This window comes from Amblyraja radiata, chromosome 7 (assembly GCF_010909765.2).
Source record: "Amblyraja radiata isolate CabotCenter1 chromosome 7, sAmbRad1.1.pri, whole genome shotgun sequence".
Taxonomy (NCBI): domain Eukaryota; kingdom Metazoa; phylum Chordata; class Chondrichthyes; order Rajiformes; family Rajidae; genus Amblyraja; species Amblyraja radiata.
This window is the reverse complement of record NC_045962.1, coordinates 73677376-73704970: the sequence shown is the minus strand read 5'-3', so window position 1 is coordinate 73704970 and position 27595 is coordinate 73677376. Positions and strand designations below refer to the sequence as shown.

The 27595-nt window shown below is 41.2% G+C and overlaps 1 protein-coding gene across 3 annotated transcripts in view; it reads right to left on the bottom strand.

The window, feature by feature from the left end:
- The window catches only part of rif1 (replication timing regulatory factor 1), a 76670-nt gene that overhangs the window by 24459 nt on the left and 24616 nt on the right, over positions 1 to 27595 (bottom strand). For 2 of the 3 annotated variants that reach the window (XM_033024804.1, XM_033024805.1), the window contains exons 7-25: positions 26351 to 26540; positions 23740 to 23832; positions 23048 to 23186; positions 22279 to 22430; positions 21683 to 21800; positions 21428 to 21598; positions 20936 to 21046; positions 18959 to 19021; positions 18025 to 18125; positions 15344 to 15430; positions 13299 to 13372; positions 12002 to 12182; positions 11751 to 11858; positions 10197 to 10346; positions 8133 to 8229; positions 6675 to 6954; positions 5736 to 5784; positions 4925 to 5127; positions 1300 to 1399 (exon numbers count right to left, since the gene is read on the bottom strand). In XM_033024804.1, the coding sequence (XP_032880695.1) occupies positions 1300 to 1399; positions 4925 to 5127; positions 5736 to 5784; positions 6675 to 6954; positions 8133 to 8229; positions 10197 to 10346; positions 11751 to 11858; positions 12002 to 12182; positions 13299 to 13372; positions 15344 to 15430; positions 18025 to 18125; positions 18959 to 19021; positions 20936 to 21046; positions 21428 to 21598; positions 21683 to 21800; positions 22279 to 22430; positions 23048 to 23186; positions 23740 to 23832; positions 26351 to 26540 (2467 nt within the window). The remainder of the gene's footprint in view (positions 1 to 1299; positions 1400 to 4924; positions 5128 to 5735; positions 5785 to 6674; positions 6955 to 8132; positions 8230 to 10196; positions 10347 to 11750; positions 11859 to 12001; positions 12183 to 13298; positions 13373 to 15343; positions 15431 to 18024; positions 18126 to 18958; positions 19022 to 20935; positions 21047 to 21427; positions 21599 to 21682; positions 21801 to 22278; positions 22431 to 23047; positions 23187 to 23739; positions 23833 to 26350; positions 26541 to 27595) is intronic. The other variant, XM_033024806.1, reaches the window with a different exon arrangement.

Below are 27595 nucleotides of genomic sequence, written 5' to 3'. Positions count from 1 at the left end.
TCTGGAGAGGTGGGACTGTCTGCAAGAAACTGGCTCTGGATTTCAGTCGGGGTGGAGGTGCTGTGTGTCCGTGCAGGGGGTGCCTGGTATCGATCTCCTGTGCTCTCCGCTCGTCTTGGGCGACGATGGATCGTCTGATATGGGGGGGGGGGGCAATACCAGCTAGGGTGTAGAGGCACGGGACTGGCGTTGTCTTTATGCATCCCGTGATAATGCGGCAGGTGTCGTTGAGGGCTGTGTCAACCAGTTTGGTGTGGTGGGAGCGGCTCCAGCTTGAGCACGCGTATTCAGCTGTGGAGAAGCACAGGGCTAGGGTAGTTGCACGGATGGTTGGTGGATCAGCGCCCCACTTTGAGTTTACCAGTTTGCGCAGGATGTTGTTGCGTGTGTTGACCTTGGCTTTGGTGTTCTGAAGGTGGGTTTTGAAAGAGAGTGTCCTGTCGAGTGTGACTCCGAGGTACACGGGGTGGAAGTGGTTGGAGAGTTTGTGGCCATCCCATGAGACGCTCAGTTGTTTTCCTGCATCTCGATTTTTAAGATGGAAGCTGCATAGTTGGGTTTTTGATGGGTTGGGTTTCAGGTGGTTGTTATTGTAGTAGGTTGTCATCTCTTGGAGGGCGCTTTCCAGGACAGACTCGATCTTCTGGAAGTTCTCCTGTTGGGTGGTGATGCAGAGGTCATCAGCATAGATGAAGCGGCGGCATTGTGGGGGAAGTGGTTGGTCGTTGGTGTAGATGTTGAAGAGGAGGGGGGCCAGTACGCTGCCTTGTGGTAGGCCATTCTTTTGGGCTTTCCATTTGCTCTTCTTGTTGTTTAGTTGAACGAAGAAGTGCCTGTTGTTGAGAAGGCTTTTGATGACTTGGCACAGGTCGTGGTCACCAGTCATGTCAAAAAGTTTCCTGATCATGGTGCGGTGCTGGACAGTGTCGTAGGCAGCGGTGAGGTCTATGAAAGCTGCTCCGGTGATGAGTTTGCACTCAAAACCGTCCTCAATGGTCCTCAAACCGTCCAATCATGTAAGAACAAAATAGTTACACTAATATTCTTGCTCGCAAAGAACAAGTATCCAAGGTTCTGCAGCTGCCAGTAGATTATCTTCTATTTAAAAATAAACACTGCAACAAATTTATAATTTGGAATGCCAATTTTTATTTCCACAGCCAAGGAAGGAAGCATTGGTTAAATATGAAAAGCAATTTCACTTTAGGATATTGAATGTACGGTATTAGTATATTTACCATGAATTAGTAGCTTATGAAATCTTAGTTTTGTGTCATGGCAGAAAGTTAACAAACTTACCAAATCTGAGTAAGGACCACTAGACTCTTCCGTCAACTCCAATGCCACAAAACCAGGCAAGATTATGGGAGTTTTCTGCTTGACCCGAGTTAATATTGGCCTAGAGGGAAGAAATAAAAGTTTTAGTGCTGCAAAAACTTGCCAAGTGCAATGGAGATAAGTACAAATAGAGAAATATTCTATCAGAATTGGTCAAATTAAATGTAAAAATTCAACGAAAATTTAAAACATAGGCGCAACAATGTCCTCATGTAAAATGCTAAGCTATTGCCACAATGGAGTAAATGAATGCAATGAAAATGCCACAAATTGGTCGATGTCTGAATGCGCATTTAAAATATCAAAAACACAAGGGATGCCTTTGAAACCGATTACCCTTGCTCCCCTAAACATTTATTTATTTGCATCCGTACTCCACAATTTGAGATTTGTAATAGAAAAAAAAATCACATGTGGTTCAAGTGCACATTGCCAGATTTTTTTAAAGGCCATTTTTATACATCTTGATTCAACCATGTAGAAATTACAGCAGTGTTCATACATTGTCTCCTCATTCAGGGCACCATAATGTTTGGGACACAGCAATGTCATGTAGATGCAAGTAGTCACATTTAGTATTTTGTTGCATATTCTTTGCTCAAAGTCTGTGATTCATGGACATCACCAGTTGCTGAGTGTCTTCTCTGGTGATGCTTTGCCAGGCCTATATCGCAGCCATGTTTAGTTTATGCTTGTTTTGGGGGCTAGTCCCGTTCAGTATTCTCTTCGGCATATAAAAGGCATGCTCAATTGGGTTCAAATCTTTCTTCTACTAACACATTAGCACTAACAATGTACGATCGGAAAACAGTTAAAACTAAACTATAGAGTAACCCAAGGCCTTTTAGACAAGTTACTCACCGATCCAGCGTGGCTGGCAAAGATCACAAGCGGCAACAATGGGAGCGTGGCACCCGGAAAAAGTCGGAGGCTAAGAGCCCAAGCCTTCCGTCCACCTCTGCCCAGCATTCTTCTGGCTAACGTTCAGTCTCTGGAGAACAAGTTGGATGACCTCAGGGCAAGGATCAGATTCCAGCGGGACATATGAGACTGCACCATCTTCTGTCTGACCCCGGTGGTGCCGGATCAAGTAATCTGCCCAATCGAGTCCTTCACTGTTTTCCGTGCGGATAGAATGGAAGAATCCGGGAAATCAAAGGATAGAGGAGTTTCCTTCAAGGCCAACAATAACTGGTGCAACCCTAGGAATATTAAGACGTTTTCTCGTTCCTGCTCGCCAGAGCATCTGACTATCTCATGCCGTCCATTCTACCTTCCTCGGGAGTTCAGCTCAGTGATCATCACAGCCGTCTACATATCACCGCACGGGGACACCGACGTGGCACTATCAGCCCTACATGATGTGTTATGTCGACACCAAAACAAGAACCCTGATGCGGCTATGGTGGTGGCTGGAGATTTTAATAAGGCAAATCTTAAAAAGGTCATGCCAAACTTCTGCCAACACATCACGTGTGTCACCAGGGGGGAAAAGAACTTTGGAACACTGCTACATGCCATTCAGGAAAGGCTACAAGGCCGTTTCTCTCCCTCCTTTTGGAAAATCTGACCACGCTGCCATTTTCCTGCTGCCCGAGTATAAACAACGGATAGTACGGGAAGCGGCAGTGACGAGGGACGTAAAGTGGTGGTCTGACCATTCAGAATCCATGCTGCAAGATGCACTGAGTGATGTCGACTGGAATATGTTCTAAGCAAGTTCCAGAGACGTCAGTGAGTTCGCGGAAGCAGTCACGGACCTCATTGCAAGAATAGCCGATAACATTGTCCCCACAGGAAGGGTTAGCACCTTTCCAAATCAAAAACCCTGTGCGTACAGGTCCATTCGCGTTGCCTTGAATGCTCGCACCGCTGCTTACAATTCCGGCCTGGCATCCAGCAGTATGGATGACTACAAGGCAGAGTCCTACAGATTGCGAAGGGCGGTGAAGGAAGCAAAAAAGAGGTAGAGGGACAGGATGGAGTTGCAGATGGAGCAGCGGGACACCAGACGCCTTTGGCAGGGGCTACAGACTATAACTAACTACCAGAGCAGCCCCCCTCAACCGAGAGTGACGGCACCTCCCTAGCTGATGACCTGAACTCTTTTCATGCACGATTCGAGACAGGCAACATCACTCCTAGCTCACCGGCAAACAACACCGCCAGCGTGCTGGCTAGCGAGGCCGGAGGGAGGTCCACTACTGGGGGTGTGCACGCATTCTCAGTGACCGAGCACGATGTGAGGAGGGCTCTGACGAGTGTGAACACAAGGAAAGCTGTAGGTCCAGATGGTATATCTGGGCGAGTACTAAAGTCTTGTGCTACTCAGCTTGCTCCAGTGCACACCACAATATTCAACCTCTCCCTGGCCAAGTCCATGGTCCCTGCCTGCTTCACCATTGTAATCCACCATTGTACCAGTGCCAAAGAATTCCTCTCCAGCTTGCTTGAATGACTACCGACCTCACCTCGGTTGTCATGAAATGCTTTGAGAGGCTGATCAAGAACCACATCTGCGCCTTCCTCCCTCGCACCATGGACCAGCTGCAGTTCGCATACCGTCCACATAGATCCATAGATGATGCGGTCTTCCAGGTTCTGCACACCACTCTCTCTCTCACCTTGACAGCTAGAAGAGGGGCTATGTGAGGATGCTGTTCATTGATTTCAGTTCAACTTACCATAGTCCCCACCAGACTTGCTGAGGAGCTGCTGGTACTGGGGCTGAACACATCCCATGATGTGCCTGGGTCCTGGACTTTCTCACCGCCAGGCCCCAGGTGGTCGAGATGGGGAGACATACCTCCAACCCCATCACCCTGAACACAGGATTTCCCCAGGGTTGCGTCCTTAGCCCCCTACTGTACTCCCTGTACACACTTGACTGTGTGGGCAGGTTCAGCTCCAACTCCATCATCAAGTTTGCTGATGACACTGTGGTGGTGGGCTTGATCTCCGATAATGATGAGGATGCCTACTGGGAGGAGATGGCTGATCTGACACTAGTGTCAGGACAACAGCCTCCTCTTGAATGTCACAAAATCTAAGGAGCTTGTATGTGTATGTGACAAATAAAGTTGACTTGACTTCTTAATGATGTTCTAAACAGTTGATTTTGGTAAGCCGAAGGTTTGGCTGATGTTACTAAGTGTTATTCTTGTTTCTCAGTCTCATAATGGCTTCTTTGACTTTCATTGGTACAACTTTGGTCCTCATGTTGATGAACAGCAATAAACGTTTCCAAATGTGATGGAAAGACTGGAGGAAAGACCAGGTGCCAAGAGCTCCCTATTACCTGCATTAAGGAGGCAATTCAACACACCTGCTCAATTGCAAACACCCGTGAAGCCACGTGTTCCAAACAGTATGGTGCCTTGAAATGGGGGGGGGGGGGGGGACTATGTATAAACACAGCTGTAATTTCTACATGGTGAAAAATACCCTTTAATAAAATCTGACAATGTGCACTTCAACCACATGTGATTTTTTTCTATTACAAATCTCAAATTGTGGAGTACAGAGGCAAATAAATAAATGATGGGTCTTTGTCCCAAACATTATGGAGGGCACTGTATATACTTACTTCATTTTCTGTGGGTAGATTAGCGTTGTGGCTTTGGCAAAAGTAGCATTCCAAAATTGCGCAGTTTGTTTTCTGATCTGCCGGTTCTTGTGTAGGAACGTACTGCTGAGTAGTGAAGATAATTGTTCTAGCAAGATGCTGTCATAGGCAGAAGTGTAACGGGACTGCAAACAAAGAAGAATATCTGCATGCAACCTCTCCAGCTGCAGAGAAAAAGAAACATTTCAGCCAAGCATTACAAAACAATGAAAACTAAGATTCACAAAGAAAATCATTCCTTTTGTATTAAGTACATCTCTAATATCCTGGCACGGAAAATAAGTGCTGATGTGGGCACTGTATAATGTTCAATGAAGAAATGCATTGATAAAATAAAATAAAAAAGCATTACATTTAATTGTTATAAAGGAAATCAGCCAGTCTTAATTGTCAACAATCGGAATATAGACCATACGAGAAATCTACAGCAATATATCAATAATCATTTGACAAACAGTTGGGAAGAGTTAAAGTCCAGGCTAGAGACTATTTACAAATGCAAGCCAGTCCCAAATAGTTGAAGCAGGAGGCTATGAAGCATTCTGAATGTGTCAAAATTCATAAAGCATGGCATAGCACAAGAAAAAATTAAAACTTAATAGGAACAAGTTACAATTGTCCATGGATGATAATAACACCAGTAAAAATGGAGGATATACGTTTCAAAGTGACATACACCAAATTCAAATATTCTATACAGGCCTAATAAACAGAAAGAGGCAGCAGTGTTGGATAATGACAAAAGGGGAAATTAAAAAATGTAACTTGTTACCTTATTGCACAGATGAGTGCTGTACACCTTTGAAGCACCATTAACTGGACTAAAGAAAAAAACAAAAATAATATATTGAAGAAAATGCAGAAATTGATGAGGGTTCATATTAAATTACAATGGACTAAACTATCTAACTGCAGTAAGGAGGTACAATACAAATGTAGAAGCCCTGGAATCCATCATATGAGGAGACAGCAGTGTAACAAGACAAAAAATAAACTCTTTAGAAATTTCAAACAAAATTAAAAAGATGAATGATTATGAAAGTTCCTCACATTCAAACATTTAGTTACTGTGATGGCTTGTGAGCATGTGTGGATGGTGAGGGGGGTGGAGAGTGGGAGGAGAAAGGGGTATAAGATGGAGACAGGGTCTCCACTTGCTGAATTTCTGCTGACCATTTACAATGGGAGATCTTGTGCTTCACCAGGCTGTGCAATAAGCTGCAAGCCTTTCTCCCATATCTGGGACGAGCCAATCTGTGCCCTTATTAATAAAGAAGGTATACACAAAATGCTGGAGCAACTCAGTGGGTCTGGCTGCATCTCTGGGGGAGAGAAAAAAAAAAAGAATTTTGGGTCGAGACCCTTCCTCGAACAATCCCAGTCCCACTTTTTGCAGGATAGTGTCAAACAATCCCTGTTCTAGATGTACACTGGCCCTACCCCTGAATATCTCCTCCATAAAAAACTCTATATTTATACTCTTTGTCAAGTGCTGCCTAAAAAGTACTTGCCGGCTGCCAATGAACAAAGATGTTCAAACAATGAAAAAATTCTTGATGTACAAACCGAATAGAGCACAACCAATCCACAATAAAACATAGCATTTAACAGATGAACCAGCATTACCCACAGCTGCACCACAGAAACCAATTAAAGCAAAGTTATGATATGCAACTTTTGAGTGCAATACAACAATAACTATTATACATACTTTGATGTTCTTTCATAGAAGATGGATATGGAGTTGGCCAAGTTGGTAAACACTGCTTGAATTGCTGATGCCATAGACAAGTGAGTGAAGATACTGGAGAGAATGCCAACAATTCCACCTCCGATGGATACCATTCCAGAAGCTGGCATTTCAAATTGAGATTCCTTGGAACTTAGCTCATGAAAAGCATCTGTGATTTTTGCTAGAAGCTTAAACAATGAAGTAAGATTTCCTAGAGGCTCGTGTTTCTTCTTTAACCAGTGGGTAGGAGTTTGTGGTGCTAGAAGAAGAGGTAAAAAAATGTCACGTTTCATTGCTCACAACAATCCCTTCTTTGCTAGCTGAAACTAGGCTTGGATTTATTATCTAATTTGGGCTTTTTGGTTAAAAAGTTCATAATTATTTATGAAAGTATGAAGAACAGTCCATAAACTCGAGGCAAAAACCAGCACCATTATTGTTCAAATACATTAATACTTGCTGATTTGAGGTCTATCCAAATGTCATGTTTTCTGGTTACTATTGTTAAGGTGGCAAGATAAATTATAAACTATCATGGCAATGAGACTACCTGCCAGCAACCTTCACCTCATGGACCAAGTTAAAATTACAAATTAACACTTATCCTGCAAGATACTGGCACATAAACATTAAAATATTGCAATTTTTCACATATACTCAAATTTGTTGGAAATTATCTCTTCAGCCAAACACCAACACAGATTCTAGATTTGGAAAATCAGCATCTGCAGTCTCTTGCATCTCCAAGAATGCAAAGGCAGCGGCTGAACAAAGTGGAATACAGAAATTGAGATGAGGTGTGTGCACATGTGGGGAGAGAGGGAGGAAAAGAGTGGGGAGAAATAAAGAGTTTTAAAACGGTGGTTTACCTGCATTGAGAACCAATATACATGGCTATGCAGTGATAATACCTAAAAACAAGAACTCAGGCCATGATATAGGCAGAGGTTTAGATTCACTTATGTTTATAAAAAGGTGCAAAAAGGAGCGCCTGACTGGAAGTGTAAGAGCTTGAGATATAAATAAGCACATTGGAGCACAGAGGATAAAATGCACAATCACCGTTTCAATTGCAAAATATAAATAAAGCCCAATTTCTGCCAGCCTTATACTAAACATGACCTGGACAGAGAACTCTGGACCAGAGTTTTACCTGTACTCCAAGTCCAATAAAGGCCAAAGGACAGTTAATACTACCCGACTCAGTTACTCCAGACCTTTGATTTTACTTCAAATTCCAGCATCTACAGTTCCCTGCATCTCTATTTTGCTACCTCTTGTTCAACTTCAGGTTACATTTAAAGCAGGTAGTAAATACTTCACTTCAGATTGTAAATTACATCAGTAGAAAAATGACAAGAATAAAGTTAAAAACATAAATCTGCTCAAGTTTAAGATATAATAAACATTGCAGCAAGGTGTAGCATTAGTACTCACTGTTGGCTTTTAGTTGAAACTGGGAGAACTGGGAAAAGTCAACACACTCAACCATCACACCTAAAATATGAACAATTACCTCCAACATGGATAAGTTCTGAAGGAAAAAAAGAAATGAATAAATAAAGCCATTCAATTACTTCACTAACTGCTACAGGATTTAGTGGAAGAGCATCAATTAACCCAAGTTAACATCCATCCTGCAAAATCATATTCCTACAACATTTCAGTTTTAATCTCCACAATTTAACAACATCACCCAATCCTTCTCTCCAGAGGTGCTGCCTATCCCGCTGAGTTACTCCAGCATTTTGTGTCTACCTTTAATTGCACTAATACTCAGCTTCCTATGAATGGCGCTGTTTAGAGTACATAGTTCCAAGCTTTTTCTGATCCAGCAAAAATGACAAAAGGAAAGTTGAGACACCTATCAATATTTGTAAATATCCATGATAGTCAAATTGCTAATAACTGGTAATCCCAAAAGCTAGTGTCAACCAACTACATACTAGTGAATAAACATTCAGCTCAAGACATTTTTTAACTTGGCTCATTTCTGATAAGTTGCACTTAACAGAAGTGGTAACTTGGTCCCTTAAACCCAGAGCTGCCAAGTTTTGTCAGAGCATTTCAGTATTCTAGTACCTGAAAATCAGTATTTTGCTGAGGAAATCAGTATTTTTACACGGTGCCATTTTGCTGAAAAAATGTTTTTTTTAAATATGCGGTCATACCCATGTAAGAGTACAAGAATGCATAACTTTGCTACCAATTGACATGTCTTCGACGCACCTTACGTGACAGTGCATTTATTGCATCTCTATGTATACTGCTGTTTGAACGGCTGCTTCCAGCTTTTAGCATCAGATGATGATGGAAAAGCCATTTTGGAAGTCTCCCTCGCTCTCCCTCTCACTCCTTCCTCTCTCCCTCCCTCCGTCCATTTCCCTCCCACCCTCCCTCTATTCTTCCTTTTTTTTCTCCCTCCCTCTTATTCCCTCCCTCGCTCTCTCCTTCTCCATCATCTCCCTCTCACCCCTTGAGCCCACCCACCGTTCTGTAAAATCAAGGCCAATCCCAATGTAACTGCAATCCCACTGGTAACCTTTCACCACTAGGCTTATCCATAATTCTACCACTGCCTGAAAAATAATTAAAAACTCAGAGAATTCCAAAGACTCATTGTTATGCAATATTTTCCTGAACAGTCTGTGACCCATAGCTCCAGGCGGTAGCGCTATATTTAGAACCCACAGCGCGCAGCCGACAGCTCGTTTAAATTCCCATGCGTTAAACTGACAGCGCTCTGTTTAAACCTGGAGCGGGACAGGCAGTGACTCTGGAGAGAAGGAATGGGTGACGTTTCTGGTCGAGACCCTTCTTCAGACTGAACTGAACTCCGTATTTAAAATCCGTACTTAACTCATCGTACATCAGCATTCTTATCGCATTTCTGTACAAAATATGGAAAATCCGTACTACTTGGCAGCTCTGCAAACCCGATAGAATGGGTGACCTTGTTGTAGCAATATTCAAAAATGTATTTACAACTTTTAATTAGACAATTAGAAACATTGGAAAAACATTTAAGCCTCTTAAATCCTTAACAAAAAAAAACAATTTTAATTTTAAAAGGGTACCTAACCCTTGCCAGTCAAAATAATTTATCAAAACTGCACCAGATCTATCCTGGGGGCAGGTCAGTAGGCAGGTAGAACTCCAAAGCTGGACTGCATTCGGAATCCAAAAGAAGCACAAAAATCAGAATGAGGAAAGCGAGAAATATGGTGAAATCCAAGAGGCAGTAACTTTATAACAAAATAATAATTGAACAAAATTGTTCAGGGGGATAAATCATTACTGTTTATGATTAGAGAATGATTTAACTTTTCAGAATCAAAATGAAAACAGGCTGTTCCCCCCAATCACAACACAAGTATAAAATGTGTGGCAGTTTAACAAAAACAAATTCTACCATATACATACACAACACAACTTAATATTGAACAATGACTAGTTGCTGCCACCCAATAAGTGCCTTGCTGCATTTGAAAAGATACTTACAGATAAAGAGGCATCATCCAATATCGCCAGGATTTTGATACTTAGCTCCTCGCAGCATACATTGGCTTCGGCTGTTGCCACCAGAGCTGCACAACATGCAAATGTTTTATACAACTCAGCCCATGCTTTCAGCACTGACTTCACTGTAGACTAAAGGTTGTGGAAGGAAAGCACAGTAGTATAGAGTAAAGGTTAAGTTTTCATATTCTGGTATATAGGAAAACCACATATATTAATAGATTTGCTTAATCATTAAAGACTACAGCAAATACATTTATCCTACAAAAAAGCTGTTCAATTAAGTTGGAATCATTTTCAGTTAATGGGCTAACAGAATACTACTACTTCCATTCATTCACTTGGTCTAACTCTAACAACATTTCTGCCAACAATCCAGTCAGCATCAATAGGCGTGAATACCAGTAAGCAAAGCCTGCAATCATCCAGGATGCAAATTAAAAAGTATATTTAAACTCATATGTAACTTTGAAAATGTTGCTTTAGATAACTTTCAACCGAACAATATTACACTACAGCAGCATCAATGGAGTGAAGGAAAAAGGCAACGTTTCGGGCCGAAACCCTTCTTCAGTCTGAAGAAGGGTTTCGGCCCGAAACATTGCCTTTTTCCTTCGCTCCATAGATGCTGCTGCACCCGCTGAGTTTCTCCAGCTCTTTTGTGTACCTTCGATTTTCCAGCATCTGCAGTTCCTTCTTAAACAATATTACACTACATTTCTGCTTGTGTTACAACCATCCAAGAAGTAGTTTTTTTAAACAAAGTGCAGCAAAATAAGATTTCTCAAATGCTCAACTAAATTTATTAGGCCTGATTATTTCCATGACTGGCTATCAATTCTAAAAGGCTCAATTAGGCTACTCCATAGTATCCTCTTCAAGAAGAGAAGAGCTTTCAATTTTTCACAATGAAGGTTTCAATGCAAGTTTTTGTTTGCACCTTCTGCAATGGCTCTATTACTTATAACTGGAGACCGGACCACAAGTGTAAACTTAGCAAAGGTTTTGCTGAGCACTTGCACTCTGTCTGCCAAGGCTTGCCGAATCTTCCGGTTGCTAATTCCCCTTCCCACTGCCATACAAATCTTTCTATCCTTCATCTCCTCCATAGGAGGAGGGGCCACATGCAACTGGAGGAACAGTACCTCTGATTTTTCGATAGCATACACTCATCTCACATCTCGAGTTCCTAATTTCTCTCAACTCCTCTCGCATCTATACCCCTCCTTACAGCATTACATTTCACTCCTCCCTTCTCCTATGACTCCTTTTCACCTTTATTCTTTGCCCACCATCTGCCAATCAAATCTCTCTCACCTGCAGCCACCCATCACTTCCCAGTCTTCGTCCCACACATAACTCTCTTTTCCAGCTCTCTCCCATACTACGATCAGTCTTAAGAGTCCCAACCCAAAAGCTCATCTGTTCATTTTCCCCAGATGCTGCCCGGCCTACTGAGCTCCCCACACACTGCGTTTTAACCAGAACCATTATATTAAACAAGTTTTTTATTTCCATACCTAGCAGCAACATTACCTGTGGAAGATTCTGCTTGGTAAACAAGTGATTGATTGGTAGTGTCAATGCAATGTACATAGCACGGAAATCATGCTCTAGTGCATCTCCTTGATTTACTTCATTTGTCTAAGGAAACAAAGAATAATACAACTCACAAACAAGTGAAGTGATAGCAGACACTGCAGTACTTCAAAAACCAATTGTAGAGTCTGTTTAAAACTATCAGAGGATACATTTATCACAGATGAAGGGGAAAAAAGACAGCATACCTGGATGACCCGTTCAGTCAACGGATTAACAACAATGCTCCACATCCGCCAAAGGTGCTCTTTGTTTTCTACCAGTGCTGCAGACTGGCTAACAACATTTAAAACAGACTCACTGAATGCCAGTGAGCATGTAGGGCCAGACAACCCATAATCAACGAGAGTCTCAAGAATCGTGAAAAACCTAAATTGCAGATTAAATAGAAAAATTAGAATTACACACCTGCTGGAAGTGTTCTCCAACACTAATCATGGTCACAATTACAAATATTGAGCAACTCATTTATTGAAAAATAATTATGCTGCTACTGCATAATTTACACAAACTACCCTAAATAAAAAAAACCCTACCCAAATATGACAGAACAAAACCCACCTCAGTGTTTGATTAGTAAGGATGTCAAAGGTTACAGGAAGGCATCAGGAGAATGGGGATGAGAGAGAAAGATAGATCATCCACAATTGAATGATGGAGCCGAATGCCCTAATTATGCTCCCACGACTTAAGAACCATGGGAAATAAATAAGTTTTGTAAAACACTGGTTTGAGCACGACTGGAGAAGTTCATCGATTTCCAGGCACCACATGTTAAGATGAAAATGCATTGGAAAGAGCTGCATCAAAAAGATTGCATGTTTTGAGATTTTAATTATGCAGGCTGAAGAAGCTCAGGCTGTTCTCCCCAAACTAGACGCAGACCAATGCTGCCTGACCTACTGAGTTGCTCCAGCATTTGTCTCTTTCTTTGGTATACGTTCCTGTTATTACAAGTTCTGGTATTTTATTTAATTCACAATTCTGCTCTGGTATTTTATTGAATTCACATGTTTAATCAATGTTTTATGATTAATGTTTAATATTTTAGGTATAATTCCTAACTGGCACTGTATGTCATTGTCACTTGCGGGCAGAGCACCAAGGCAAATTCCTTGTATGTGAATACTTGGTCAATAAACTTATTCATTCATTCAAGGTATCAACTGGAGAATAGATGTCAGCCCTATTCTTCTTCCCTAGAGGTCTGCAATTTTTTCCCTTTTTACATTTACTTTGCTCATCTTTATCATTCTAGATTGCTAACTCACTTAATAAAAAAGGTTTCTCATTTATTCTGGCAAGTATTAAGTCAATATCAAACATACTTCTCTGTTACTTGTCATTCTTCTTAAATTCAAGTACATCTTAACATTAGATGAAGGTTTTTGGATTTAATTGTGATATTTTTTGCAAGGTCATCGATGTAATACATCAACTTTAACAATGATATTTAACATTTATGATACAACACTTCAAATATACCTTTCTTCAACCACACAACATTCCACTAAATTGTTGTGAAAAAGCAAAGTGATTAGGAAGAGTGCTGGAGTGCCCTGTAAATACAAAGCAGTTGCGATTAAATTAAATTAAATGGATAATATTTTTTAAAAAACAGGATCTGCAATAATGGGCTAGCTAGCCAATATAACATAGAAACATAGAAAATAGGTGCAGGAGACCATTCGGCCCTTCGAGCCAGCACCGCCATTCATTGTGATCACGGCTGATCGTCCCCAATCAATAAACCGTGCCTGCCTTCTCCCCATATCCCTTGATTCCACTAGCCTCTAGAGCTCTATCTAACTCTTTCTTAAATCCATCCAGTAATTTGGCCTCCACTCCCCTCTGTGGCAGTGAATTCCACAAATTCACAACTCTCTGGGTGAAAACGTTTCTCACCTCAGTCTAAAATGGCCTCCCCTTTATTCTAAGACTATGGCCCCTGGTTCTGAACTCGCCCAACATTGGGAACATTTTGTTTAAGAAGGAACTGCAGATGCTGGAAAACCCTGAAGAAGGGTTTCAGCCCGAAACGTTGCCTATTTCCTTCGCTCCTTAGATGCTGCTGCATCCACTGAGTTTCTCCAGCACCTTTGTCTACCTTCTATTGGGAACATTTTTCCTGCATCTAGCTTGTCCAGTCCTTTTATAATTTTCTATGTTTCTATAAGATCCCCCCACATCCTTCTAAACTCCAGTGAATACAATTCTAGTCTTTTCAATCTTTCCTCATATGACAGTCCCGCCATCCCAGGGATCAATCTCGTGAACCTACGCTACACTGCCTCAATCACAAGGATGCCCTTCCTCAAATTAGGAGACCCAAACTGTATGCAATACTCCAGATGTGGTCTTACCAGAGCCCTATACAACTGCAGAAGAACCTCTCTACTCCTATACTGAAATCCTCGTTATGAAAGCCAACATTCCATTAGCTTTCTTCACTGCCTGCTGTACCTGCACGCCAACTTTCAGTGACCGGTGTACAAGGACACCCAGGTCTCGCTGTACCTCTCCCTTACCTAACCTAACCCCATTGAGATAATAATCTGCCCCCTTGTTTTTGCCACGAAAGTGGATAACCTCACATTTATCTATATTATGCATCAGCCACGCATCTGCCCACTCACTCAACCTGTCCAAGTCACCCTGCAACCTCCTAACATCCTCTTCACAGTTCACACTGCCACCCAGCTTTGTGTCATCTGCAAACTTGCTAGTGTTGCTCCTAATTCCATCTTCCAAATCATTAATATATATATGGTAAACAGTTGCGGCCCCAACACCGAGCCTTGCGGCACTTCACTCGCCACTGCCTGCCATTCTGAAAAGGACATGTTCACTCCTACTCTTTGCTTCCTGTCTGCCAACCAATTTTCTAGCCACATCAACACCCTACCCCCAATACCATGTGCTCTAATTTTTGTCACCAGTCTCCCTTGTGGGACCTTATCAAAGGCTTTCTGAAAGTCTAGATACACTACATCCATTGGCTCCCCTTCAACCATTTTACTTGTCACATCCTCAAAAAATTCCAGAAGATTAGTCAAGCATGATTTTCCTTTCATAAATCCATGCTGACTTGGACTAATCATTTTACTGCTGTTCAAATGCCCCATTATTAACTCTTTAATAATTGACTCCAGCATCTTTCCCACCACCGGTCAGGCTAACTGGTCTGTAATTCCTCTTTTTCTCACTCGCTCCTTTCTTGAAAAGTGGGATATAACATTAGCTATCCTCCAATCCATAGGAACTGATCCTGAATATACTTATGTCACATTGCAAATCCCATTTACAATGTGATAATTCAAATAAATAAAAGTGCAAATTTGCTCATTCTTTCACAACATTACAAAAGGACCCACTCATTTTTCAGACTTCCTTCTATAATTAACAACTCCAAGAGATTTTCATGTCTACTTATCAAAAATTTTAAAAAAAACAAAAAAAAACTACTTCAATCATTCTAGGCACCCTTTTTCCAACATCACATCACAATGTAATGCAAATTACATTCATACATTCAGAATGTCCATGTTGGCAACCTGGTATGCTGGTGATCCCAAGACTTTTTGAGGGAGCCCTTTGACGGTTGCCTCCAAAAAACCCTAGAATGAAAACAGACACAAATCAGTAATAGTTATTATACTCATAAATTACTTTACCCTCTACTACTCTCAATTTCTTTAATGTGTGGTGTGGCGGCGCCTAACGGCAGCAGCTCGACTGCAGTCCGTCTGTCTTTTTTAATTTTTGTCTCGTTAAATGTATGTTTTGATTCTAGTTTTAGTGGGGGAAGCCACTTAATCTCTTCCCTGTTCGTGGACCAGACTTTTTCCCTGTTGGGTCTCCGATGTCATTGGGCCTAACATTGTGGAGCCGGCTGCGGCCTCTGGCCGGAAACAACCCGAGGGCTCCAGTTGCGGAGCCCTGGGACCTGCCATCGCGGAGCTGGCCGACTTCGGAGCGGGAGGAGCTGTGGTGGCGTGTGGCTGCGACCCGACTTCGGAGCTTCGGAGGCTCCAGCCGCAGGCCCTGTGGACGGTAACATCGGGAGCTCGCAGGTCCCTGGTGGGAGACCACTTTTCGGAGCTCCCGCAACAGCAACTTCTCCCGTCAGAATCGCGGGGTTTAAATGACTCGGAGCGGGGCCTAACAGCGCCCGACGCGGCTTAACGGCCGCGGGACTTACCATCGCCCGCCGGGGGCTTTAACATCGGGAGCCCCAGTTCGCCTCGATGTTGCAGTTGGGCTGCTGGACCGCGGGAGAAGAACAAGGGAAGAGATAAGACTTTTGCCTTCCATCTCAGTGTGGAGGTGTTGGAGATTCACTGTGATGGATGTTTGTGTATAAAGTGTGGGTCTTGGTTTTTCTTTTTGTAATTGTTAAGACTGTAGAAAATGCAATTTTGTTCTAAACAAAGCTGTTTGAATGACAATAAAAGGCATTCTATTCTATCAGCCCCTGATTTTGCAATCAGGCAAAATTCAATGAAAACAAATATCCTAGCACGGTTTCTGGATAAGCTTTTTCCCCCAGGATGAAAATATCAAATACTAGAGGGCACAGGTTCAAGGTGGGAGGAGCAAAATGGGGCCAAGCTTTTTTTTTTTTTTTAAATAAAAGGTGGCGAGTGCCTGGAATACACTGCGTGGTAGAGGCAAATACGCTAATAGTATGCAAGAGACTTTTAGATAGACATATGAATATGCAGTGAATGGAGGGATATGGAACATGTGCAGGCACATATTGGCCTAAGAGTTGGCATCATGTTCAGCACTGAGTCTGGCCGAAGGGTTGTTCCTGCACTGTACGAACAACGTTCTAAAGATGTCGAGTAGATAATTGCATTAGTTGCAAGCCAAAGCATCTGCATAATAAATTATGTGAATTGAGTGGAATTTGTTCACCTTTAATGATTGATTTGTTTTGAGACAAACCAACTTTTAGCAGCCAAATTACCGAGAGATTAGGACTTGACAATGTTTGGATTGTCGAATCATGCAAGAACTGTGCAGAAAATCAAAGGCTGTGCTTCAAAATATATACTGGCAGCGAGTAACATTTTTTTTTGCTACATTACTATTGCAAAAATCCCCATCAAGTAATTGTTCTAATACGGAAGTTAGATAATTACAAATAGGACAACAGTGGAGGTAAAAGGCAACATTTATTCCGTTTTAATGGGGACTGAAGTAGTGACCATGGAGGGCAGCTGGGTTTCAATATATTTAGATTTTTATTATGTAGCACTTGATTAAAGAGGTAAAATAAGTTATTCTTCAATCATTAGCTATCAAATTAAATTTCCTCCGGTAATTGTTAGTTCGCCAGTTTAACCTGAGGGCGTCGAGAGAATTCTTAGAATCAATAAATCAAAGACCACTCAATCAATTGTGTGTTGGGAGTTGGAAAAGTTTGTACTGATTTGTTAATGGCAGACTGTGTTTAATTGTCTAAACCATTCAATCAGGTAACCAGGGAGCCAACAGGGGAAATGTGGTTGATTTTGTGTATGAACTTGAGGTTGTGGAAGTGCTACAAAATGCCTTGTTGATGGGACAAGAGGGTGAAGCACATGGAATAAAAAAGGTACAGAGAGGAGATAAAAAGGCAATAATTTAGACATTTACATGTGTCAAGTATCAGGAGGATATAGGACGTGATGATATTGAGTTTACCCCTTCTAAGTCCTAAGCCTACGTCAAGCTGTTAAGCATCATCTGTTGCAGGTGTTTAGTTGCACTCTCATTTTAAGATTATACTGTCTGAACCTATATTTCAAAGTCTAATTTACTTCACTACTTGAGTCTTTCTGAAGTGGTTTTGGTGTCAATAACCACTGTAACAGTGGGTCTTGTCGCCAACCAAGAAGGAAATACTTCCAGTTAACCAAGCCTTTTAAATGTCATCTTTTTAAATGAAGCACGATTAATTCTGCTTGAAAGGAAACAATACAGGGCATGGGCAATAATGTGAGAGCAGTACCAGTTAGATTGCTGCTTCACAAAGCCAATATGGATCAGATTAGCCAAGTGATCTAGTTTATCTACAAAAATCAAAAGGTTATTACTCAGAGCAATAATAAAATATTAGCATGTACCACCAATATCCAGTTTCATTTTCGAGGGTCTTACACCGAAAGGTTGCTCAAATAAAATTTGAAAGATGTTGCACATTTCCCAAAGTTAATGCACTTACTAAGGCTTTGTATGCTGTGATAGCATCTGAATTGACCATCTGTTGCAATGCTTGTAGTAATAGCGTCAACATCTCAGAGATTTGCCGTTCCTTCTTTAAGCCTTAAGGTAAAGTACATCTTAAAATTAGAACCAAACATTTTTAGATTATTTTGCATAAAAAAAGGTTCTGAGACTGTTCCATTTAGCTGTCTAGAGCATGCTTAAGAAACTGTTAAGACATTTAGGATTTGAGTATAGGAGCAGGGAGGTTCTACTGCAGTTGTACAGGGTCTTGGTGAGACCACACCTGGAGTATTGCGTACAGTTTTGGTCTCCAAATCTGAGGAAAGACATTCTTGCCATGGAGGGAGTGCAGAGAAGGTTCACCAGACTGATTCCTGGGATGTCAAGACTTTCATATGAAGAAAGACTGGATAGACTCGGCTTGTACTCGCTAGAATTTAGGAGATTGAGGGGGGATCTTATAGAAACTTACAAAATTCTTAAGGGGTTGGACAGGCTAGATGCAGGAAGATTGCTCCCGATGTTGGGGAAGTCCAGGACAAGGGGTCACAGTCTGAGGATAGAGGGGAAATCCTTTAGGACCGAGATGAGAAAAACATTTTTCTCACAGAGTGGTGAATCTCTAGAACTCTCTGCCACAGAAGGTAGTTGAGGCCAGTTCATTGGCTATATTTAAGAGGGAGTTAGATGTGGCTCTTGTGGTTAAAGGGATCAGGGGGTATGGAGAGAAGGCAGGTACAGGATACTGAGTTGGATGATCAGCCATGATCATATTGAATGGCGGTGCAAGCTCGAAGGGCCGAATGGCCTACTCCTGCACCTATTTTCTATGTCTATGTTAAGAATGCATCAATAGCAGAATAATCAATTGCAGCCAAGAAGAAAAATAATGGAGCTTATTCATAGTGAATACATGGAACTCAACCAACCTGACTCAATAGCATTTTTCACATAATTGATCAGATGCTCCCAGATAAGGTCAAGCATAAAATCTACAGAAGACAAAAATGGAAAGCTGATAAATCTTGTCAAATGTAATAAAGAATCAAAGTGTTTGTATTATAAATAGAAATCAAGTTCTGAAACACCACATAGGCCAGACTGAATGAGAAACTGAAAATCAAATAATTTTGTTGAAAGAAGTGTTAACTCTGCAATAGATACAGTGCCCTCCATAATGTTTGGGATAAAGACCCATCATTTATTTATTTGCCTCTGTACTCCACAATTTGAGATTTGCAATCGAAAATATCACATGTGGTTAAAGTGCGCATTGTCAGATTTCAGTAATGGTAATTTTTATATATTTTGGTTTCTCCATGTAAAAATTACAGCGGATTCCCCCCCCCACCCATTTTAAGGCACCATAATGTTTGGGACACATGGCATCGGCGTTTGTAATTGCTCAGATGTGTTTAATTGCCTCCTTAATGCAGGTATAACAGAGCTCTCAGCACCTAGTCTTTCCTCCAGTCTTTCCATCACCTTCGGAAACTTTTATTGCTGTTTATCAACATAAGGACCAAAGTTGTGCCAATGAAAGTCAAAGAAGCCATTATGAGAATGAGAAACAAGAATAAAACTGTTAGAAACATCAGCCAAACCTTAGGCTTACAAAAATCAACTGTTTGGAACAATATTAAGAAGAAAGAGAGCACTGGTGAGCTTTCTAATCGCAAAGGGACTGGCAGGCCATGGAAGACCTCCACAGCTGATGACAGAATAATTCTCTCTATAATAAAGAAAAAACCCCAAACACATGTCCGACAGATCAGAAACATTTTTCAGGAATCAGGTGTGGATTTGTCAATGACCACTGTCTGCAGAAGACTTAATGAACAGAAATACAGAGGCTACACTGCAAGATGCAAACCACTGGTTAGCTGCAAAAATAGGATGGCCAGGTTACAGCTTGCCAAGAAGTACTTAAAAGAGCAACCGCAGTTCTGGAAAAAGATCTTGTGGACAGATGTGATGAAGATTAATTTGTGTCAGAGTGATGGCAAGAGCAAATTATGGAGGAGAGAAGGAACTGCCCAAGATCCAAAGCATACCACCTCATCTGTGAAACACAGTGGTGGGGGTGTTATGGCCTGGACATGTATGGCTGCTGAAGGTACTGGCTCACTTATCTTCATTGATGATACAACTGCTGACAGTAGTAGCATAATGAATTCTGAAGTGTATAGACACATCCTATCTGCTCAAGTTCAAACAAATGCCTCAAAACTCATTGGTCGGCGGTTCATTCTACAGCAAGACAATGATCCCAAACATACTGCTAAAGCAACAAAGGACCTTTCCTAGCCAGCAAAATGGTCAATTCTTGAGTGGCCAAGTCAATCATCCGATCTGAACCCAATTGAGCATACCTTCTATATGCTGAAGAGCAAACTGAAGGGGACTAGCCCCCAAAACAAGCATAGGCGAAAGATGGCTGCACGCCTAGCAGAGCATCACCAGAAGACACCCAGCACCTGATGATGTCTGTGAATTGCAGACTTCAAGCAGTCATTGCATGCAAAGGATATTCAACAAAATACTAAACATGACTACTTTCATTTACATAACACTGCTGTGTCCCAAATATTATGGTGCCCTGAAAAGGGTGGGACTATGTATAAACACTGCTGTAATTTCTACATGGTGAAACTAAAATGTATAAAAATGGCCCTTATTAAAATCTGACAATGTGCACTTTAACCACATGTGATTTTTTTTCTAATGCAAATCTCAAATTGTGGAGTACAGAGGCAAACAAATAATGATGGGTCTTTGTCCAAAACATTATGGAGGACACTGTACATTATTTTGCCAAACATTTTCAGCATTTATCTCTTTAAAAAGATCAGCTGTACTGGACACAAGGTGTACTAAACTACAATTAATGTTATGAAACCATTTACCTTCACCCAATTTGCCAACAGAAATGAATGCATCTTTAACTGCATTGATCAGAATGCCAGCATGCTTGCAAAAGAACGAAGGGCTGTTAATCAACGGATGCTGTAGAGGGTCTGTAGGAAACAGAGGGAACATTAATTTGCACAACTGCATAGAGAAAACATGTCCTGGGGTCAATATAACACAAGTACGTTGGTGTATAAACTTCTGCAAATTAATCTGTACATTTTTTTAGATCCAACCAATTTTCACAGGTCAATTTCCTGATAAGACCTGAATCAGCCAATTGAAACAAAATTGTACCTTTGCTGTGATTTTATTCTGGTTCAGCTCTACCAAGACCAAAAACAGCCAAAGAAATGCAAAACCCACTGTATCAAGCAGATGTTTAACAGCAACAACATAAATCTACAGTACTGGTTTGTCCTGATAAACATAGAAACAAAGTAAGCCAAATGACAGCAATATATAATGATACCAAGCAGGACACATACCTAGGCTGAGTTGAATTTTGTTCTGTTTAACTAGGTCTGTCACTGCAGGACCCATAAGGAAGTGAAGTAATATTTCAACTCCCACCAGTTGCATGGCTTGTATTATTGGCACTGCAGAGTTGCTGGACTTCAATTGCATCCTTAATATTGTAGGACTTGGTGAAGGAAAGGCTGAAAGAAATTCATACATATGACTGTGGGTAAGATAGGATAATGGGTAACACAGAGTGACACTTCACAAATCCCAATCCTAACCTGGTTTCTGTGCAGAGGCTGGGGTTGTAGGTGTATTGATTGAAGTTCTACAAGATATTCCTGTTACATGTGTCGTTCCATCAGCACCAAAAACATTTTGTAGCAATGGGACACATACCTACCAAACACAAGAAGATTTTTTTTTATACAACACTCACATGTAAAATACAGTTGATAATGTCAGAGTCAATCACTTGCCAGAAACATAAACCAAATTATATTTTCATTAAAGAACCAGAATTAATTTAAAAAAATTGGACATTCTCATTGCCAAAGGTTTGACAATAACTCACATCATCTAGACCAGCCAATTGCAGTTATAATACAACCTTACTTTGCACAATAGTCCCAGATGCTTCTTGACAGTATACAATGCCAAATCCATTTTGATCAAGTCAAATCTATTTTCAAATCAGGTGTAAACATTTTCCCTATAGCAACTTGAACAGGTCTTGGGTAATATTAGTTTACAAGCTTGCACTGATAAATTAAAAAACTTAAAACGACTCCAAGTACAAGGTGATTCAAGTCTGCGCCAGAAAAGCCAATGGGCAATATTGTTTTTGATCTGAACACTATCTTATAGGACATCTTACCTGTTCAAAATTAGCAGAAAGTTGTGGACCCAGCCGTAAAGCCAAATACCACCAAACCTCCAGCTTGGCAAGGCCTAGAATCTCTGTTCTAACATGAATAGAACTCAATGGCTGCATGAGCAAGCGGAGTCTTTTTACACTGCAAAGGATATCTGCACACAAAATGAAAAAAAATTACTGAAGGGAGGGGGTGGAGGAGAAAGTCAAGAGCAGCATTTGAAATAATCAGAAAGCAAGTTGTGAAATTCTTTAATTTCTTCATTTTGTTCCCGATACAACATATTAGAACCAGTAACTCAATTCAAATTAATCCATAACTGAAAATAAAAGGGGTCTGAAGCTCAAACAACTTTTTTTTTAAATTGCTTTTATCAAGGTTTCTCATTAAAATTAAGACAGTGAGGAATTGAAAGCTAAACAAAACCACCCAAAGACCGATATGTTGCCTATTTCCTTCGCTCCATATATGCTGCTGCACCCGCTGAGTTTCTCCAGCACTTTTGTCTACCAACCAAAGACCATTTTGGGAGAATTTCTATGCATGTGTGAAATTAGTCAAATTTCTTTTCTCATTCATATCTACATTGTGATCAGATAACTTTTAAAAGAACAGAGCCCAAGATCAGTTAAGAATTATCTGAACTGTCAGAAACCCAAGAACAGAACATAGCATATTTTCCTACTGTTAGAAAATATACAAAGTACAATAAATACATAAAAATTTTAACTGCCTTTTCTACAACATAAAAATGAAGCAGTTTTCACATACCAGGATTCAAAGCAAAATTATCAATCAAGCTTTTCCAAGCAATGAAAGCTATTTTCTTCACTACTGGAGAGCTACTACGGAAGCCCAACTCCTCCAAATGCAAGACAGAATTAATAAAACTTCCTCCACGATGTAATGACTTGAAAGGGAGAAAGGGGTACAAAGTGGAAAAAGATGACTTTAGTAAGAAAGTTCAGTAAGAAATTTATTGTTCCATTCCTGGTGCATATACCAATTAAACACTTTACTCTTGAAGTTAATGTAACCATTTAAAAAACTTGTGCAACTGATCCAATTACTTTCTTGGCAATTTTTGTTAAAGACAAGGGGTGAACTTTTATTGGAATACCTCCAGAATTTTTTTAATTTTAATTTCAGATTTCTAGCATTTGTATTTTTTATTTAAATTATTTTTATTCTATGCTATTATTTGCCTGGAACAGATGCAAGGAAATTGCTGAATTTTGATAAGTTACAGATCAGTAAGCAAAGCTCATCAACCCAATGCATTAACTGGCCCACCATCCTTACTCCCTCACCCTCACCACTTACTACATAGCGTTGTAACAACTTCATATACTCCATTTCATGTTCATAGCAAAACAAATAAGTTGGATATAATCCTTTCCTATAATCCCGCTTCTACTTAATGGGTTGGGTGCAAACAAAAGGAATGGCACTGACAATCTCACCTTTCCCAAAAGCTTCACAAAGAGGGGCCACAACTTCAGCACAAAGGTTTCATTTTTCGACGCAAAGAGTTTCTGCAGCTCTGGAATAAGTTTCTGGATAAAGAGTTTAGAATATTGTTAATTTAAAATATTGCACAAAATGGTAGATTGAGTCACTAGGCTAAACAAGGACAGCTCAGTCCCATGGCATGCATGAGTTGTGATTGCAGTTGTTGTTCAGTAAAATTATAGTAAGCAAATTTATACATGGCAAGGTAGATGGGGTTTTTTAATTCACTTTTTTCTGTCACAGGAAAGATCAATTGTTCCCCATTTTAATTGTTCTCAAGGTGGAAATGAGCCACCATCTTGAAACACAATCTTCTTGTAGGAACTTCCATAAGCTGTTGGGAAGGAATTGATTACAACAGCAATACTGTATTTCCAAGTCCAAGGATGCTGCTTGTGTGGTTAGAGCTGCAATAACTCTACAAATTAAAGATACTGCCTGCAGAACCCCTGCCAGCAATATTACACTATTACAATATTGTAGAATGATGCAAAAAGGCAGACACACACACACACACAAATACATAGTGGTTTCACCATGTAGAAATTACAGCAGTGATACATTATCTTCCACATTTCAGGGCACCATAATGTTTGGGACACAGCAATGTCATGTAAATGAAGGTAGTCATGTTTAGTATTTTGTTGCATATCCTTTGCATGCAATGACTGGCCGAAGTCTGCGATTCATGGACATCACCAGTTGCTGGGTGTCTTCTCTGGTAATGCTCTGTCAGGCCTGTATTGCAGCTAGTTGTTGAGGGGGGTGCCGTCCTGTATGGTGTGGCTGCCCAGCCTGCAGCTGTCCATTTTTTCTCTTTTTTAAAAATTTTTAGTTAGTTGAGTTTTTTTGTTCTGGAGTTCTAGCCTTTTTTATGTGGGGGGAGGGGGGGGAAGGGGGAAACTGCTTTTCTACGGTCCCTACCTGGTCGGAGAGGCAGCTTTTCTCCGGGCTGCACCGTCGACCTGTCCTCGTGGCCTACCACCGGGCCTGGAGCGGCGTTTCCTGTCGGGGACCGCCCAGAACCTCGGCTTCGGCAGCGGCACAGCGCTGGAGCGCTATCGCGGAGCGGGCGATGCCCTACCCGGGTCGCCGCGCTGGAACTCCAGTGAGCTGAGACCACTGATAAAAACATCGCGGAGCTGCGAGTCTGAGGAGCGGCCAGCTGCTGGTGCCGGCGCTGACTTTTCATCGGGAGCCTGGGATCTCTCAGCGAGATCACCAGTTGTAGAGCTCCATCCAGCGCGGCCTTGTTAGCTTCGGAAGCCGCGGCCTCCAGTACGGAAGCGGCCGTTCCAGGTGTCCCAAGCCGCTGTGAGGATTCTCCCGACGCCGGAGCACCTTCATCCGGCGAGAACGGCCTGAAACATCGGGCCTCCGTGGAGGCAACTGTGGAGGCCTCAATAGGCCCGACTATGGGTTAACTGGGGATGGGGACTGGACATTGTGCCTTCCCTCATAATGGGAACCATTGTGGGGGGATGTTTTTATGTTTCAATTTCTTTATTACTGTTATGTCTGTATTCTTTCTATATGTGCTGCATGGCAAGAAGCATTTCACTACACCTAGGTGTATGTGACAATAAAATAACCTTTGAACCTTTATGCTTATTTTGGGGGCTAGTCCCCTTCAGTTTTCTCTTCGGCATATAAAAGGCATGCTCAATTGGGTTCAGATCGGGTGATTGACTTAGCCACTCAAGAATTGACCATGTTTAGCTTTGAAAAACTCCTTTGTTGCTTTAGTAGTATGTTTGTGCAACCTCTGTATGATGTTCTCTGTTCATGAAGTCTTCTGAGGACAATGATCATTGACAAATCCACACCTGACTCCTGAAGAGTTTTTCTGATCTGTCGGACAGCTGTTTGGGGATTTCTTTATTTTCAAGAGAATTCTTCTGTCATCAGTTGTGGAGGTCTTCCTTGGCCTGCCAGTCCCTTTGAGATTAGTAAGCTCACCAGTGCTCTCTATCTTCTTAATGATGTTCCAAACAGTTGAATTTGGTAAGCCTAAGGTTTGGCTGATGTCTCTAACAGTTTTATTCTTGTTTCTCATTCTCATAATGGCTTCTTTGACTTTCATTGGCACAGTTTTGGTGCTAATGTTGATAAACAGCAATAAAAGTTTCCAAAGGTGATGGAAAGACTGGAGGAAAGACGGGGTGCCGAGAGCTCTCTATTACCTGCATTAAGGAGGCAATTAAACACACCTGATCAAATACAAACACCTGCGAAGAAATGTGTCCCAAATATTATGGTGCCCTGAAATGGGGGGACGATGTATAAACACAGCTGTAATTTCTACATGGTGAAACTAAAATGTATAAAAATACCCTTTAATAAAATCTGACAATGTGCACTTTAACCACATGTGATTTTTTAAATATTACAAATCTCAAATTGTGGAGTACAGAGGCAAATAAATAAATGATGGGTCTTTGTCCCAAACATTATGGAGGGCACTGTGCATACACACATAAACACTGCGCAGAAGCCACAATTCTACTATTCTTCTAGTATAATAGAAAGATAAATGTTTTCCATGTTTGCTAGCATACTTACTGCCATTATTAAAGGCTCAGTTACGCCAACCACTTCCTGCTGCTTTTGGAGCAGCAGTGGTAGTCCCATTTCTAGTGCTGTTGCTGCCCGCAACCGCACTTTAGGGGCAGAATGAACTACAAGAGGAAGTAATAGCTTGGCCCATCGAACAGCATCTTGTCCCATTTGATCAGGTGTCTGCTCCAACAGCCTTTTTAAAAAAAAAAGCAAAGTTTCAGAACAGGCCATTATTTATTGATTGTGGTTTACCTCACTGTACCCTAAATGGCATAGCATTCTCCCAATAAAACAAACAGTTCATCTCTACACATATTCTAAACCACGTATTAGGCCATTAAAAACGATATGGGATATTTAGCTACAGATCAAGATTCATTTAATATAATTAAAAAGTATCTTCAAGAATATTAAATATAATCAGAACTGAATATAGATATTTTAACAAGGAATACAATTTGCTTCCTTTATTTTCTTTAACCACTAATGCATCTGTGCACATAACATACTAATAACACAAATATTGAAAAACATTTTTTCACATTAGTCCATTTTCTGCACTAATTTAATTGATTTCCTTAATACCCAAGGATCTCAGTTATGAACAAATTCAGCAACTAAGCTAGCACAGCTGGCTTGGATAAAAATTCCTAAGAGTCTCTACTGATTGGGTAAACAAGTATCTAGTGCTCCATCTTTAGTAGTTGACCCTAGTTGTAGACCCAACACTAGAAAAAACATTATCGCTGCATGTATTCTATGAAGCCCTACAATAATTTTGTATGTTGCAATGTGATCAAATTTCTTCCAAACTTAAATATAGTGCCCAGGGCTCGAAATTAGCAGTTGCACGGGTGCCAATGACCACCCAAAGTGCCGCCGGGCAACGTAAATGCCGAGTCATTTTGCCCGGCTTAGCACTGTAGATACTGGTTTATACCGAAGATCGACACGAAAAACTGGAGTAACTCAGCGGGTCAGACAGCATCTCTGGAGAAAAGGAACGTGACGTTTTGTGTCGGCGGCGACGACGTAGTGCGGAGCAAAGATACAGGGTGTGGGGTGACGGACGGTCGGAGTGAATGACAGACCCACACAGCAGCAGCTAAAGATCCTGGGATCTTTGACAGCAACAGCAATAGCGGCTCCTCTTCCCGCACCCCGCCCGCCCTGATAGCGGCCGCTGCTTGCAAATCCACTAACGGCGATACCGCTTTCAAAACAAACCCTCTCGCACGCCAAGGCCGG